The sequence below is a fragment of the Ambystoma mexicanum genome, chromosome 5p, assembly GCF_040938575.1.
Source record: "Ambystoma mexicanum isolate Mex_15411 chromosome 5p, UKY_AmexF1_1, whole genome shotgun sequence".
NCBI lineage: Eukaryota > Metazoa > Chordata > Amphibia > Caudata > Ambystomatidae > Ambystoma > Ambystoma mexicanum.
This window is the reverse complement of record NC_090930.1, coordinates 696551150-696569146: the sequence shown is the minus strand read 5'-3', so window position 1 is coordinate 696569146 and position 17997 is coordinate 696551150. Positions and strand designations below refer to the sequence as shown.

Genomic DNA, 17997 nt, shown 5'->3' with positions numbered 1-17997 from the left:
ATTCTGACATTGTTAAAGCAAGGTCCAGAGTTGGATCTTGGAAGCCCCGTATACCAAGCGACAGTTATTTCATATGGAGAGCTGATACATACCAGCATCCTTTTCTTTCTCAGGGAAATAGAACTGGCAAGTAAAATATTGATACCTTCATGTCCACGCACATGTGATATGTGGCGACACTACCAGTGCAACTGATTGCACGGGTGACTTTCTCATCTTTTCAATGTTTAGTCAATACATTCATAGTGCAGAAAGTTATGGCCGAACAGTTATGCACAGGGCCCTGTTTTGGGGTTGCCACTACATTCACTTCTGTTCTTGCCCTTTGCATCCTGGCTGCAAACATTTCCGTGTGTTCTTCACAGCAAGCATATTAACAGCGTTCTTTCTGCAGTAAATGGGCCCAGTTCTGGGTTTCTGTTTTATTAATTTATGTATCGATGCATGTATTTATTCATTTATTTGTAATACTGCCGACCTTCAGTCTGGCATTGAAGAAGGTCCGATTTAAAATGTCATTTTGTTTTTCTCAAGAGTCTGATGGGCGCGGAATATACACCATTCCACAAAGTAACACGATCATATTTCGTATGTAAGCACACATTGGAATATCTGGGCAAATGACAGTGAGATTAGTTTCTCAGATCATTCAGATGGTCATGCTTTTCAGAGTGATGTCTGCGTGCGAGTTTGCAAATCCAGATCCTGGAATGAACTACCTAACAGAATGTGTAAATGCTGTTTGCGTATGGCACCTTAGCCGTCTACCTGAGCTCATGGTTTGCTAGAAAGCAACATTCTAATTCCAAGATGTACACTACTAGTCATTAGTGGTGAAGGGGACTTTAATCAAGCTTAAAGCTTCGGTTCCAAACCAGAAATACTCCAATACAGGCTCAGTTCCCGCGCTTCGACACTTTCACAATACTTCAGCCACAAATGGATGCACTATTTACGAGTGCAAAAACAGACAACTTTGCACAGTTTCCTTTTTTTGGCACTGCAGATTGGTGACTGAAGATTTTGCATCACGATTATTTTGCTCCCTTAAAAAACAAACAAAAAAAACAAAAAAAACAAAATATATATATATATATATATATATATATATATATATATATATATATATATATATATATATATATATATATATATATGCTTTGTGAAAACCCTGGTCGCACAAGTATACATGTACCTTATATTTAGTAGCAATCAGGTAAACAAACACATGTGGACAATGATGAAAATGCTGTGGAAATCCTTTAAGATCCTCAGCGTAGTTCAAGCGACACACGTGGTGGATGTTACTGGTCACATCTGAATGCACACTTCATTCTGCATTAAAATAACAATTGCATGATAGGAACATTGATAGATACCATGTGTTTTAGAAAAATGGCAAGCCCTCTCTTTTTTATGTTCGTTCACAGTGAAGGGGTAGTGTGAAGGAGTGTGCCTTTGTGCCTTTAGCCATCTTCATAGAAGACAGTATTTTTGAAATGATAGATTCAGGCACATAATATAAAAAGATTCAAGTCAATTACTGGGGTTCCTCAGGTTCTAAAAGGTTTGCAAACTCCACATAAGGTATTGCCCACAGTAAGGCTAAAACTGCTGCATAGCATCGTCTCTAAAGGCCTGTGACGGGAGCACAGTCAAGCACGGCTCTATCAGCAGGAAGGTTACGACAAGATATTATCACTGGTAATGGCGGGAGTCAGATGCCAGCCATCACATGCAGAGGAGTCAGTGGGGCGCCTGTTTCTATGATCATTATCCCTATGTGGGTGGATTGCACGCAGCAATAACTAATGGAGGCAGAGGAGTTTCCGCACAGGCCATCTTTTCATTTGAGTGGGGGTATATTCTGTCTTTCTCTCCATGTCTAGGGCTGTCTGTGAGCAAGGTGCTCCTCTATGACAGGGCAACGTGGCTCCTGTATCTGAATGGGGACTGAGGTGACCGTAAGAAAATAGAAGAGCACCTGTGCTTGAATGCCGCCATATGCGTGGACACAATAACAGTTACCAATTTCCAGAAAGACAGATGCATTTTACTGTTTGATGTACCAATTTTAGAAATCCTTTTTTTTATAGAACAGATACTAAGATAAAAGTCAATGAAATAGAAACTTGCATAGTCAGACTATGTACTAATATTATTTAGAATACTTATGTTTTAATAAACAATGCTAACCAAACTTCCATAAACTAGATCAAATAAAGTACAATCGTCCAAGGTAGTTTAGCCTAGTTGATGGGACATTTTGAACTGCCAGTTCCACCAATTTACCAGTGCCAAAATGAATGGATTGGTGGATGAATGAATGGGTGACCGAATGGATGTATTGCTTTATTCCTGCTGACCATGTGACAGTTAAAGCAAATAGGATATCTTAGGTTTGCTTGGACGCAAGGACAGTATGGTTTTCTGGTGTTCTTACATTTTATATCAGTGACCTTATTTACTAAATGTGTATTATTGCTGATCAATTTTCTCTACCAAAGATGTTGACCCTGTGCCCAAGTCACGAATATATGCCCAGGCTTTTAATGCTATCAGTGGGTTATTTGTGCTTTTGAGAACATTAATTGTATGATAAAGGCAACTAATTTTATCTTTAGATGTTAGACCTGTAAACGGTCAATACCCAGATCACATGATGTGCTCAGTGACAGTCAGTGCAGCCTGGTTGACTAGCAATTTAGCTCAGCTGATGGGCAATTGTGAATTGATATTTGGACTGGCTTACCAGTGTAACAGAATTGCATTAAACTGAGCGGTCAGTGCAGAAATGGCATCTCCACTGACTGCAAGATCTGCATGTTTTCGTATGTGCAAATATTGGTGCCAAATTGCCCTTTGCCTGTGCAAAATTGTCCATCATCAAAAAGTACAATTCATGTCATGGAGCCCCAGCTGCAAGTAGCATCAAGGAAAATACGTTAAATGATTATGGAATCTATGCACTAACATTTTGTATGTACACAGCTGCGGCACATAATGCTGACTGCTATCGAGGAAAATGTAAAGAACGTCATAGCTATTGCATATTAGAGTATGGCATTTAAAAAAAGGAATTGTGTGCTAAAAATCAGCTTGTGTAATAAGGAACAAGTAGAATGCCAGTTTCCGGGTTAAAGCTCTTGGCTTTCAATGAACTCATGGAAACCAGAATAAGGTGTGTTCTATGGTACCAATGCAGTCCACATTCAGAGGAGAAAACAAATAGCCGCAGCCCATGAAGTGTCCAACATGGATTAAGAGCATGCATTCAGCGGAGGTCAAAGACTAACAGAAGACAACGTGAATGGTGGTGAAAGTTGCAAAGTCGTCACAGATGCCAGAGGCGCATCCATTCCTTTTATCCACAGCGAAAAGGAAAAGATCACAGTTTTGTCTACAGTGAAAATAAAAAATAAAATAAATGTGATAACCACTGGGATTTCCTGCCCGATTCCCACAAAGGGAGAGTCCGTGGAGTCCTTATTGTTTCGGGATCATGCCCTTAATGGTTGATTCTCGGTTAACGTATGTGGCCCAGTAGACCAGATTGAAGATAGCAAAAAGCACAGGGAAAACGATGCGAGACATTTTGTCGATCTTGCTGACACTGTTGTAAGTCTTCTTGCTTTCAGCAAGCTTCTCTTCAAGGCGTGGAATCTTAGGGGGCATAGCCACACTCTTTGAAATAGTTGATAGGCCTGATTCTTTGGCGATGTTGAGCGCATAAGTCGTGCCCACTATGTTGTATGCATTGTTGGTTTTCTTCGCCAACAAGATTGGCTCTTTTCTCTAGATAAGGAAAGACAATCGCCTGTGTTAGAAACTATTAATTTATTTACAAAAGCAATCACCATTAAACAAGAGTGGCATATAGAATCAAATATGCAATCAAGTCTTGCCATGATAACTCTGTAGGTCTGCTTAGTTCTACCTTACACAAATACTTCCTTGGTACTTACTTAATACTTAGAAGACTAGCTCTGTCTATTTAACATTAGAACACGTACATTTTTTAGAACATAGAATTGTGACCGCCTTTTTCAATGGTGTCGAGTAAAGGTAGAATGGATCTTTATTGGATATGCAATATGCTATTTGGTGTGGATCTCAAAGGATGCCATCATCACTTATAATGCCATGCCAGTTCAATGTGGAAGCACAGCACACTGATGAGATGTACTACTGGAGAAGACAGCATTTTCTCAACCTCCCCTGCATCTCTCCTGACCGTGGGGAAGTAGAAAAGACCTATATGCTCTCAGAAAAACCTACACCACACTCAGACACAGGCCTCTTATACTGAGAAGCTGACTGGTAAGTACAGAACTTATCTGCGGTCAAGGAAAAAGGGCTGCTTGGCAGTAGTACTCTGGTGCCTTGTACTAAAACAACTGGAGTAATGGGACTATCAAAGTGACTGGCCTGTAGCTGCAACAAATGTTAAGAAACAAGTGCGTATCAGGGGAGGACAAGTTGAGGGAGGAGTGTGTGAGTTGTGGAAGGGCACCCAGCATGTATCACCGCTCGTGGTGGTGTGGTATGAACCCAATTAATTTTAAACTTGTGAAGATGGGTGCCTCCTGCCTCCGTCCTCTGCACTGCTGGTCCATGCGAACTGAGTTGTGAGGGGAATAGATATAATAAGTGTACAGATGAGTAAGTATTGACAAAAGGTGCATATAAGCTCCATGATACCCTTGGTATTTCAGAGCGGGCAACTGACTAGCTGACCTCCTTCCTAACTGGCCATTCCTCCCTTTGGGAACCTTCTCCTCACCTACTTCCTTCTCCACCTGTGGTGTCCCCCAGGGCTCTGACCTCTCCCCTTGGCTATTTAACACCTACCTTGCTTAGCTGGAACTCCTCATTTCCTCCTTCTCCACCAACCTCTAGTGCTACGCAGGTGACACACACCTTCCTGCTGACCCTCCTGCATCTTCCATCATCCCTGACTGCCTATCTGCCATCCAGTCCAGGTGCACCACCAACGATCGCTGCCACAATGCCAGCAAGACTGAGATCCTTTCCATAGGAACCTCTGCTCCCTCTTTTTCCCCCTCACTCTGGCTATCCTCTATGGGCTCTCCCCCACCCCTTCATCTGAAGCCAGAAACCTTGGAGTCATCTTTGATTCCTCTCTTTCCTTCTTCTCTCACACTCAGGACATTTTCAAGAAGTCCCACTTTCAACTCTTCCTTCTCAAAGGAATTCTCCCTTTTCTCACGTTACCCCAGAAGCTCAGTGTAACCCGAGCACTGGTCCTCTCCAGTATTGACTATTGCATTACCCTTCTCCTATATATACCTTCTTCCACTCTACGACCCTTACAGCTAATCCAGAATAGTGCAGCAAGAGATCCTTGGCCTTAAACCCAGGGACTGCATCTCTCCTGCCCTAAAAACTCTTCACTGGCTCCTGGTTGTTGCACGGATTAAATTCAGTTCGCTCTGCATCATCCACAAGGCTGTCTGGGGCCGGGAACCATGCTATCTGCAACTTTCTCTTACTTAATACTCTCTCTCTAGACCTCTACGTTCCTCTGGCACCATTTCTCTGTGTGTAAAGTGTTTCGCTAAACAGAGGGCCAGAGGCTGATCTCTTTCTTCAACCTTCTACCTCTTATGGAACAGACTCACCCTTCTTCTTCATCTTGTGCAGGACTTCCTTAAATTCTAGAAGCTCCTCAAGACATTCTTTTTCACTTCCTCCTTCCCTTCTTCCCTCCTCTGCTAATCTTACAGTCGCTGTGCCAGGGCCCGTATGTGTCCTTTAGGGTCCTGGCATTCCACATCCAATTGCCCCAGCCTCTGCCTACCTCACAGCATTTGCCTCAGCACCCACCGGCCTTCATCCTGTAGGCTTGCACTCATCTTCCCAATGCAGCTCCAGGCCACATAGCACTAATCTCACTATGCACTTCAACTGCTGCTCACCCAAGGGCACGGACATTCCAGCTCCTACTCCCACTCCCACGTGCCTGCTTCTAGCTGCACATTCTGAATACTCACAAGGCATAGTCTGTTCACCTTTATCATCCACTGTACTTATTGTTTTCAATCCCATGTTCCCTGCCTGTTGCCCCGTGGGTGCTTTGAAACAGAATTGCCTTTCTGTATAAAAGCCTAATAAATGCACAACAAATATAAAATTACAAATATCAACTTTCCTTTCACAAGAGACACCAGAAACAACTTGAGTATCACTCTTGCTGTCTATTAGATGTCATATGGGACATGTTGGTTTTATATATCCCTTAATCACAGTTTTGCATTTCCATAAGTATTCTGTATAGACCCGGTGGAATTGACCAAGTTTGGTAATCCTATTATGGCACAGGAAGACATGCATATGTTGTGCTGTTATGTTATCGATTTTGTAAAGCGCATCATTCGCTCAAAAGGCATCTTGGCATTAAGGACAGAGGTAAGAAACAAGGTCTAATAGAGAAATGTTTTTAGCAATCGCCGAAATAACAATTGATTTTCAGTGACTCATATAGTTAGAGGGAGAAAATTCCACAATTTTGCTGCGGCCACAGAGAAGGCATGTCCTCCCACCCGAGATAGTCTGTAGTCAGGGACCTGAAAAAGAGCAGTGTTTTGCAAATGTAAAGAGTGTGCTGTAACATGTGGGTGAAATGTATGCTGTACATTTTCCGCACCCACGCCATAGAAGGGTGGATACACGATACAGAGAGATTTACACTGAAGGCGCTTTGTGACTGCGAGCCAACGTAAAGATTGTCGTCTAGGAGAGATGTGAGCCCTAAATAAAGTGCCTGTAGCAAGTCAAGCTGGTGAATTATGCAAAATTTGGAGGCAGTCAATCAAAAAGTCTGGCTGAGCTAGGTACAGAGCATTACAATAATCTACAGTGCTGAGCACTAGTGCCACCACCAAATGAGCGTATAAATGCAATGGAAGAAAGCAACTTACTTTCTGCAGAATTTTTGGCTGTAAGTGCCCAGACTGGCAAACTGCACTAACTTGGTTCCATGTGTTAATATCCCCACAAAAATATTGCGATACAAAAATATCGCCATATTCTTGCGGCGATATTGAGGCATGTACCCTGCGGGGGACACCCCCGCAACCGCTGCATTATTTTTAAATGTGTGGGGGACATCCCTGCAACCCCCGCTCCCACATATTATCCCCCCCAAAAATATTGCCTATGGCATTCCAGACGACCATATATACGGCCATATTTTTTGGGGGATGTTATGTAGGGATACCACTAACTTGAGATGCAGTGGACAGTGAAGATGATAGTTTCACATCCAGGTCCTTGACCATGGGAACAGGGGCAGGAAGGGTCCAATAGTAGAAAGATAAAACGCCGAAGACCATAAGGCTGATGCAGATGGAGGGCCCCCTAACATCACTTCAGTTTTGTCACCATCCAGCTTGAGCCAGTTGTTGCTCATCCAACAGCCCACTGCTTCTAGGCAACCAATTAGCTGAGACACAGTATCCTGGTTCACAAGGTTAAGGTAGACAATAACTTGTGTGTCATCTGCATAGGTGTAGCACATGTCCAGAAATACCCATAAGGGGGCCTGTAGGAAATTTCTGAAATGTGAGATTTGATTCAGAAATTCCTTGTTAGACATTGTTTTACACACATGTTGCTTTGCATTTCAAATACTCTCAAGTGCCAGAAAACCCTTCTCAGGTCAGTTCAGTACAAATTGAACAGCATCAACAACCCTGTGCTTAAACTATTTCCTGGAGCTGAAAGCAAGTGAACCCTAAGGGGTTAGGACAGACCCCAGCTTGAATTCCAGACTTGCAACAGGATCCTGTTGGGCCCCCCGGGTGCAGGGGGTTTTCCACCTTTCTACCTGTCTCTACCACCACAATGCTTGTCCATTCAGTGACTGGAGGCACAGAAGCACTAAAGGAGGTTGTTTACTTCATTAACACTGTACTTACTATGGCAGAACTCAGTCAGAAAGGACAATGTGCTACCTTTCTAAGTTAAGAGGTTTTCATTGTTTTTCATTCTCAAGCAGCAAGTTGGAGAGTACATTGTTTAGTTTTCTGAACCATGTGCTTAATTGTGAGAGTGAGACCATACCTCTTTATTTGTTTTGTTAGAGGTAGCTGTGCCCCGCATGTTACACACAGATCGCTTCATCAGGTTCATTAGTGCATTGAGCTCAATTTTTAGGATTGAAAATTGTGTCCTTTCTGCTATAAGTATATTTCTGCAGAAGGCATTTTCAGGTAAAGGAAACAGTGCTGCCCTTTTATGATATTATCTTTTTTAAATCTATTTTAAGTGTTTTTAGACTATTGATTATGTATATTTAGCACACGTTGCTTGATAGATTTGGATTCCACTACTGTTAGGTATATTTTGCAATTGGTAGACACTATCCTTAATGCATTTCTGTTAGTAACATTCACCATATTCTCTTTTAAAGGCTGCCTAGAATTATTTCTAGGCCACACCAGGCGCATATCTAATACTGCCTACAAATAATGTTTTGAGACTTGTTTCCCCTCCTTATCACAGGGCCTGCGGTAGCTGCCCTGTAGTTATGGTTAAGTTGCTCAATTTATAGGAAGAGCACTTTTTGGGGGCGTTATAACTTTTTCTCCCTCTGGACGAATTCTTACCAGACTTTGCAAAAAAGGTATATTGCCCTGTCTGAATTTATGTGGCAAGTTTGACGAGGTTTTATCAAGGGGGCAAAGTTATACGGGGTCCCACATATTTTTTTCTATAGACGCAATGGAAACAAAATTTTGCTCACGTTTACATCCCAAACAGCTGGACGGATTGTCACCAAATTTGTGGCAGCAGCGGCAGCTAGGTCCTGAAAGAGTGTTTTTGTAAATTTGGTGTAAATCCGTCCAGTCATTTTTTTAAAACAGCCCAAAAGTACATAAAAATAAATTAGTGATATCTGGGTTGGGTCCATGGACTCACTTCCCTGTTCAGTTCACGCATGGGCCCCTGATTGGCCCACATGCTGACATGATGTCCGCGGACATCTGCCGCACCTACTGATTGGATGGTGAAAAGCGTCAGATTTTTGAAAACGTCTGCCATGTTGGATGTCTCCGAATATTGCGGTAATAATCTATAAAAAAACACAACATTGCACTTTTCAAACTCATCAAATAATCTCTGGGGAGGTGAGAGGGGATGAGAATGGGATGGGATATGGCCGTAAGAAGCCAGAAAACGGGTGTTTTTAACCCCCAAAGTCCGCCAACAGTCCGGATGTTCGGGTGCCGTCCTGTGATGTTCGTGAACACTTCAGATGTACAGGGTTGGTGAAAAGCAGTTTTTGGATGGCTTATAACTTTGGCGCCACTACATGAAACTGCATGAAATTTTATTCTAGACCTGATTCTGAATGGTTTTGCAAAGTTTGGTGGGAGTCTATCGAGAGGGGGCAAAATTAGAGGAGGGTCCCAAACTCTTGTAAAGGCTTTTAAATGTTGTGCCATTTGACGAATCTACAGTTTGCAAAGTCATTTTAGATCTAGATATACATGTTTTTGTTAACTTTGGTGTGATTTTGTCAAGAGAGGCAAAATTATAGGGGGCTCTCAACAGTTTTAAATGGCTTATAACTTTGTTGCCGTTTGACAAATGTTTCCATAAAGATTATACACCCACCCTTGAATGTGTGTAAAGTCTGAATGGATGTTGTCAAGTGGGGGCTAAGTTATATCACTATTGTATGTACAAATATTTTGACACTTTTGAAAAAATGAAACATGAGCGGATTTCCAGCAAACCAATTTAAGAAGCTATGGCAAGGACCTTAATTCATGGTTTTGCAAATGTGCCCGTGTTTTATTTTTTGACAAGTGTCATAATGAAGGTACAAAAAAAAAGTGATATACGTTTGGTAACTGAGGTATAGCCTGTGGCCATGGGCAGTGGCAAGATTGTCCCGGTCATGGCATAAGGTCATGACCCGAACAATCCAGCTACTGGCCATGACCACGATGGACGACAAATGGGGTTAAATTGTCCATGTCCACCTTGGACTGGCTTTGTGGTAAAGTTATTCGAAAGTTATTCGAAAGTGGTGGGACAGGTTTGAAAGGGAAAACAAATTGTGCTTGTGGTACTATGCTCAGAGGGTTCTCTCTTTGCCTTCTGCAGGCTGCCATGGAAATTGAAGAGGGGTTCTGTATGGTGCCCTGCCTTCCCTTTCCATGGTGGCCATATTGGGAAAGGATAGTCCTTCCTTCTGCGGAACACCTCCGGCGTCCCAGTGTAGCAAGAAAAATCTTTTTTTTAGTACTCCGGGTTACCACTTTGGGAAACCAGGGTCCTAATGGCCTTCATCCTGGAACGGGGGATAATGGTCCGGAGCCCTCATTATCCACCGTGGCTTCGCTTGGGCGTTACCTTGGGCTGCCCGGGCGTTGATGTCCTGGGCGTTAGTTTAGTGCACAGTGGTGGCACAAGTTATGGTTGCTTAGCTTATCATAACTGGCGAATTTCTGAGTTTTTTGCTTTTACTTGTAACCATATCATCCCTTTAACAATGTTTTTTCATTGAAATTCTTATGTTTTTGTTAGTGCAACTTAACCATAATGTCACTTTAACAAAGTCTTTTCAGTGAATATATATATAGATTTATAAAGTTCAAGCGGAGCTGGGAAACAACAGAGCGGAAATATTGGAGAGAGTAGGCACTCAGATACATGGGCAAGGGTTTCAGGAATACATACAGGAAAGGTCGAGGCTAAGCAGACACTGAAATGCAATGTCGCGTCAGGAAAGTAGGTGACTAGACTCTACATTTCGATTGCATAGTCACTCTATTTTGAATTTGTTTAAGACTGAGGAAGGATGAACATGTGGACTTGGGTTCATTAAAATAAACATCTCAGTAAAAAACGATTGTGATTTTCATAATAGGTCACGAACTATGGTGGCAATATAAAGTCAGAAATATTTGGAAAATATATCTTTTGTAGTATTTTTATCAATTATCTTGATTTTTTTCTATGAGAATTTCAAAATGTAATTCCCCAAACATTGTAAGTTTGTATTCTTCTTTGGATGGGTATAGGCAAGTAGAAATAATCCAACTATATTCTATTCTGGCTCACTATGCCTATTTCAAAAACGGACACATGCTGTTTTTGTGTACACATGGGTCACATTTTCCAGTCACTGCCATAGTGTTAATTTCCGGTCATGAGATGTAAAAATCTGGAAAATGATGGTAGATCCTGTGCATATTATGCAGTTCCTGTTAAATACCTAAAAGAGAGCTAAAAAGGTTGGATTTGCCACAGCTTGTTTTAAATGCAATTTACTAATGCAAGTCCACACATACTGCTTATAAATCAAGTGACTGAAGGTACATTTGGATAAGACAGTTTGTATTTGTTTGTTGTACCGAAAGGTGGTTTAGCTGGTGCATTGCTGCAATTAAGTCATTACTTTGCTGAAGGCTGCTTCGAAGGAGAGAGCTATTCTAAACCAGATCTCAGAGTAATGGGTTTTGGGCAGATAGGGACAGTTAGTCGGTGGGAATGGCCATTGGGACTAGCCTCATACTGTGTGGTCAATTGGTGGGTAGATAACCATGCAACACTCATACGTTGAGTGTCACTCCGCTGATGAAATCTCTCTCATATCTTCACTTCACATGTCAATAGTTTTGGCTTTTTGATAATGGTTCTAGGGCCAACTAATAGCTATAGTCTTTGATTATTTCTGCCTCATTTGCTAATCCGTATGCGCCTTTGTAGTCACTCAGCAGCTGAATCACGTGGGTATCCACTTTCTTATTAAATGTAGCTGCGTACATTCCTAAATTCGTGTACTTGTAGTTGTATTACACACACTTAAAGAAAAACGTGCAATTCGCAAACAAAAATGTACTCTTACATATTGAAAATTAAATGTATCGTAATTTCTTATTAAAAACAAATACCTTAAAATCAACAATTTAGACTTTCCCATTGTTTACAAACGCTGAATGCTGTTTTTTTTTGTTGTTTTATTTTAAATGAACCCCATTAATGTATTGTACAATGAAAATGCACATTGCTCCAAGGGTTAGGAATAAAGTGTTGGAGGGTATGGTTAGCTGAGGTTTACAGATTGTCCTGAGGTCTGCATTCCACATACTTACTACAGTGGGGAAGAAAGCAAGGGAAGTGTGAGTAGAGAGGGGAGCGGTATGGCCTGGTGATGTCGACAGCTTAGCCCAAGCAAGGCACTGGGTCTTTTTAACAGATTCTGAAGTCAAGGGCACACAGGTTTGACTGCCCACCAAATGAAAACAACAAATGCTGGTCATACTTTCATCTACAAAGAGCCAAGGTGCCCAGGGGTAGCAAGAGTAAAACTTATCATTACAAAAGACAACCTTGTCAGGGCAAAGACAACCTCTATTTAGGTGTCATTCAACGAAAATAGCTTTAACAAAAATGATATATGTATTTATTTTGCATACTTAATATGAATGTTCAAACCAACATGTATACAAAAAATACAACATCCAAGAAGTCAAAAACACACAAATCTGCGTGTTAGTGTATACAAAAGTCTGCAATTAATTTAGTGAAATATATCCAAATCATGTTGTTAAAGCATGACAAGTTAAGTATTTTTTTAAAGCGTGTAACATACAAACCAACACATAACAAGAGAGCGCATTTGAGATATCATAAAATGACATAACAATCTGTAGCAAAGACGATAAATAACACTGATATTTCTGGACAAAAACACTAACCCAGCTGGTCACAACAGGGCTACATGTTGGGACTAACAATAAATGTAACACATGTGGATCCAATATTCAACACATATAAATAACATCAATATTTGTTCCAATGGAGATCTGAGCGAGTTCATGCATATATTGAGAGATTGTGCGTCTACTAAAGACCTTAATTTTCGGCTCTGAAACTCAGTGACTTACGAGCGAGCATTCATCAGGGCACTTGTACAAATTCATGCGCTCTCGGCAGACATCCGATCATCTGAGCTCCCAGCAGGGATGCATACAACAATGTATTTATATACACTTCAGGCAACCCAATGTGACTTCTGGTTCATGTCTGGAGGCGTGTGTTCAATTGGATGGAATCCCCCATTGCACTATTATATTGGTGCCTCGGATATGAACCAGAAGTCACATTGGGTTGCCTGAAGTGTGAATAAATCAACTGTATCATGCATCAAGGGTCTCCCTACCTTCTCCCTAAAGGTGGAGCATCCCCTTTGAGGCTAGGGAGGTTAACCCACTCCTAGTGACCCTCCTGAGTGGTCTGGGCATGTGGGACCTCACTCAGAGAGACTGCCCCATAGGGGACAAGGACTCCCTTTCCTGTGAGGAACTACCTAGACCATCCACCATCACAGCATATATGGGACTATCTGTTGTAAAGAGCACTGTAATACCTGGCTATTTGACTGAAAACAAAACTATCAATGCCCTGGGAAGAGAGGAATGTATCCCATGGTTTAAGAAGTAAAGAGTGAGAAGCCGCAGGAGAGGGGGAAGGTTACATTACAACAAAGTACACCCAAACTAATAAAGTCTAGGATATAAGAGTCAGACAGTTACACAAGTCTGGAAAAGACTATAAGAAAGCACGTCCAAGAGGACTGTCGAATGTCAGGCCCTGAAAAGGAGATAAAACCAAAGTGTATTGTGAAAGAGTTACATGAATTTATCTAGCTGGTGGCATGAAACCATCTAAAGATATCATACTCAAGATAAGATTTGTTAAGATTAAGATAAGTTAAGAATAAATATTTAAATGAGACACAACTAGGAGGAGACATTCATCTGACCTACTTTAAGTTAGTTGAAGTAGTGGTAGGGTCAGTAGAACTAGTTTGGACTGTGGACAAATTCAGTTGGAACTTCCTGGTGGCTGACAAGCACCCTTCATTTATTTAGATAAGCAGGGATACCCCTCTAGCAATACCAAAAGATGGGCCATATCCATATTAGTTTTATAAACAACAGTACACATGTCCCTCAACTGTCCAACTCTTTGTAACCCACCACAGTGCTAGATCCGTTTATGTTGCACAATAATATACAGCCCCCTTCATTCACTGTGCATGTGAGTGGAGACACTGTGCGAGCGGACGAAGAGAAAAATGAAATATGTAGAACAGCTATATGGAATGTAGTACACCCAAATGTATTATTGCTGGCACTTATCAGACAAACCCAGTGGTTGGTGGCAGGAGCCTGACACAAGCCAGGCACAACTCTAAAGATACACAAACCCTTGAGCAAAGCTACAAAATAAAAGTGGAACTTTCTGCCTGGACACAGATGGACCCTTGTGGCTCACGCACCATTAGGATGATGCAGAAACTCACAACCTGGTGCAAATCACTCAATTTAAATGCCGATCCTATCAGGAGGCTTCCCACACTGGAACAAAGGCATAAAATAATTTGCCTCCAAAAGGGAAGGCCAACATTTAGCCAGAGCAGTTTGGGGAAGGAGTGTGTGACATGCACTTCCTAACCATGGCAGTATGAGGTAGATTCTCAAGGATGCTAGGTGTTTCAACAAACAACTTGATGCTGGACCTGGAGGTTTGCCTAGGGAAGATCTCTTTGATACACATATATAGTCCTGTCAAGGTACTTTCTCTTCAAAATGATGTTATTGTTCCAGCTAGTATTGCCCCTCAACACCCATAACCTCATAGAGCACCCTAAAGGATGGATACACAAGCCAAGTTCAAAGTATCTATTCATAATCATTTCAAGGTTCTAGCCAGTGTCCTTTATCATGCTTGACTGGATTTCTACACAAAACAGGTAGCAGAGAGGAGCTCATTCATGGTTTTCGCCGTGCAGATAGCACAGACATTGCAGTGAGCGAACTTAAGGAATGTCTGCTCCATGTAAATCAGTTGGGGATACTGCAATCCAAGCTGGTGACCAACTTGATAAATCGTTGGTATGGCCTATTCTCAAAAGGGCTACACAACTTTTAACACTTGAAGCAATGGTAGTTTAAAAATTAAACAGTCAATCAGAAAGATCCGTTCCACATAGCCCACAACTGAGAGTTGATCCTTAATTAGAGATCCTATTATCACCTTGCCTAATATAAAGAGGAGGAAGGGAAGAATACATTGGTGTGGACATTTGGCAAAGGAGCATGAACATTTTTGGCGGTGGTTGGAGAAGAGACTTAGGGTCATTACAAGTTGGGTGGTGTTCTAGCAGTAAATCAGCTGGTATACTGTCCAAAGCAATTAGCGTTATCTCAACTTAGTCTACCACTTTTAGCGCCGGATAACAAGTTGTGGTGGTCGGGTAATCCCCATTCCTTTGAGTGCACAGGACTCAATGGGGCATTTTCAGCGCAATTACCGCAGCAGTAATTGCACTGCAGTAATTGCAATGAAAATGGATGGGAAAGTCAGTGCATTCACCTCCAGCTTGGGGCTGGAGGTGAATGCTCTGAGGCTCCTCCAAAGTCAGCATTGGGCAGAGCGGTAATGCAGCAGTAATAGCGTTAGCGCTGCATTTCTGCTACTCCAGCCAACTCCTGATGAGGCCCTTAGAGCTAGCCAAAACAGAAGATCAAATGAGAGGAGGTGGGTGAGAGGCAAGGGTAACCCGAGAGGAGGAATACCAGAGACCGGAAGAGAAAGTAAGTGGAGGATGAGAAGAGAGGAAAGGTGGGAAGGAGGAGCATCAAGAAGAAAGAAGGGATAGTAAGTGATAATGGAGAGGAGGAGAGAGGCACCATTTGCACTTGGAAAGAGGGTGAGGATGGTGAAAACAGAAATAATATGAAGAGAGTACTATGGAGAACGGTGAGGAGGTGAGGAAGGCACACAGAAGAGAAACACCTAAAAAAGTAGAGAGTAGAACATTTTTATTTTTGTTTTATTTTCTTTTTGCTTTTAAATTGAGGACAATTTTTTTAGGAAAACGACAGAGAAGAAAGAACAGTTAGATATAACAAAATTTGATTTCTTCGAAAGGTAAAATGAAAGAAAGAAAATGATTTACATTACACTTCTTCATACAAGGGTTCTAAAAATGTAATTAAAGCTATGACATGTGCAGGGTAATTCATAGAATTTCGCAGAAAAGTGTCGCAAGCGGCTGGCGCAGAGTGTCCGCGTGCGATTGTCTGCGCCAGGCACGTGCGCTAAAACCGATTTCCGCGCACAGCGTATTCATGGATTTTAGGCTCCCAAACCAGCCGTGGCGCAGAGTATCGCAGCGACCCTGCAGCAGCGCCAGTAACGCCCCCAAGAACGCCCTCGCGCAAGGAAAAGCCATCAAAATCGCTAAATCATCGCAAAGGGCTGCGCTAACCCTGGACCAGTTTACAGGGCTGCCAAACAAGGAACGCAAAGCGGGTAACGTGCATATCAGGGGTACGCGTGAAGTTATACACGCGATTAGCCAGGGTGCCAGGGTACGTGTATTTCAGGGGTGCGCGGGAAGTTCAACACGCGATAGTCCAGGGAACGTGTATTACAGGGGTACGCGGGAAGTTCAACACGCGATTGTCCAGGGAACGTGTATTACAGGGGTACGCGGGAAGTTCAACACGCGATTGTCCAGGGAACGTGTATTACAGGGGTACGCGGGAAGTCTTACATGCGATTATCCAGGGCACGTGTAATACAGGGGTACGCGGGAATTATCACACGCGATTTGGCAGGGTACGTGAATTACAGGGTTGCGTGGGAATTATCACACGCCATTTTGCTGGGTACGTGTATTACAGGGGTGCGTGGGAATTATCACACGCGATTAGGCTGGGTGGGTCCTCACAGGTGTTCCCTGTACACCCTCCACGGCCCCTGCAGGCAGCCCACAAAACAGGGGACTACCCTGCACACCTGCTCATGTCCCCCTGCACCCCCACCCCGCAGCCACCAGGGGCACCCACCACCAGGCCCCCACCCATGTCTCCTACCACCCCCACCCCCCAGCAGTGCAGGGGCAGCCTCCACCAGGCCCCCACTCATGTCTCCCAGCGTGCTACGTGTATTCCAGGGGTGCGCGGGAAGTTCCACTCGCGAATAGCCTGGGCGCGTGTATTTCAGGGGTGCGCGGGAAGTTCCACACGCGAATAGCCTGGGCGCGTGTATTTCAGGGGTGCGCGGGAAGTTCCACACGCGAATAGCCTGGGCGCGTGTATTTCAGGGGTGCGCGGGAAGTTCCACACGCGAATAGCCAGGGCGCGTGTATTCCAGGGGTGCGCGGGAAGTTCCACTCGCGAATAGCCTGGGCGCGTGTATTTCAGGGGTGCGCGGGAAGTTCCACACGCGAATAGCCTGGGCGCGTGTATTTCAGGGGTGCGCGGGAAGTTTTACACGCGATTTCAGCAGGGTACGTGTATTTCAGGGGTGCGCGGGAATTCTCACACGCGATTTGGCTTGGTACGTGTATTACAGGGGTGCGTGGGAAGTTACACACGCGATTAGGCTGGGTGGGTCCTCACAGGTGTTCCCTGTACACCCTCCACGGCCCCTGCAGGCAGCCCACAAAACAGGGGACTACCCTGCACACCTGCTCATGTCTCCCACCACCCCCACCCCCCAGCAGTGCAGGGGCAGCCCCCACCAGGCCCCCACTCATGTCCCCTATCACCCCCACCCCCCAGTCACCAGGGGCACCCTCCACCAGGCCCGCACTCATGTCTCCCACCACCCCCACCCCCCAGAAGTGCAGGGGCAGCCCCCACCAGGCCCCCACTTATGTCCCCTATCACCCCCACCCCCCCAGTCACCAGGGGCAGCCTCCACCAGGCCCCCACCCATGTCTCCCACCACCCCCACACCCCAGCAGTGCAGGGGCACCCTCCACCAGGCCCCCACTCATGTCCCCCTGCACCCCCACCCCCCAGCCACCAGGGGCACCCTCCACCAGGCCCCCACTCATGTCCCCCTGCACCCCCACCCCCCAGCCACCAGGGGCACCCTCCACCAGGCCCCCACTCATGTCCCCCTGCACCCCCACCCCCCAGCCACCAGGGGCAGCCT

General features: G+C 43.9%; 1 protein-coding gene across 5 annotated transcripts in view; it reads right to left on the bottom strand.

Moving 5' to 3' along the window:
- Window positions 1–1160: 1160 nt before the first annotated feature.
- GABRA3 (gamma-aminobutyric acid type A receptor subunit alpha3) overlaps window positions 1161–17997 on the bottom strand; it is a 2265987-nt gene continuing 2249150 nt past the window's right edge. For all 5 annotated transcript variants that reach the window (XM_069613066.1, XM_069613068.1, XM_069613067.1 and 2 more), the window contains one exon: window positions 1161–3795. In XM_069613066.1, coding sequence (XP_069469167.1) covers window positions 3487–3795 — 309 coding nt within the window. In that variant the 3' untranslated portion in view covers window positions 1161–3486. The remainder of the gene's footprint in view (window positions 3796–17997) is intronic.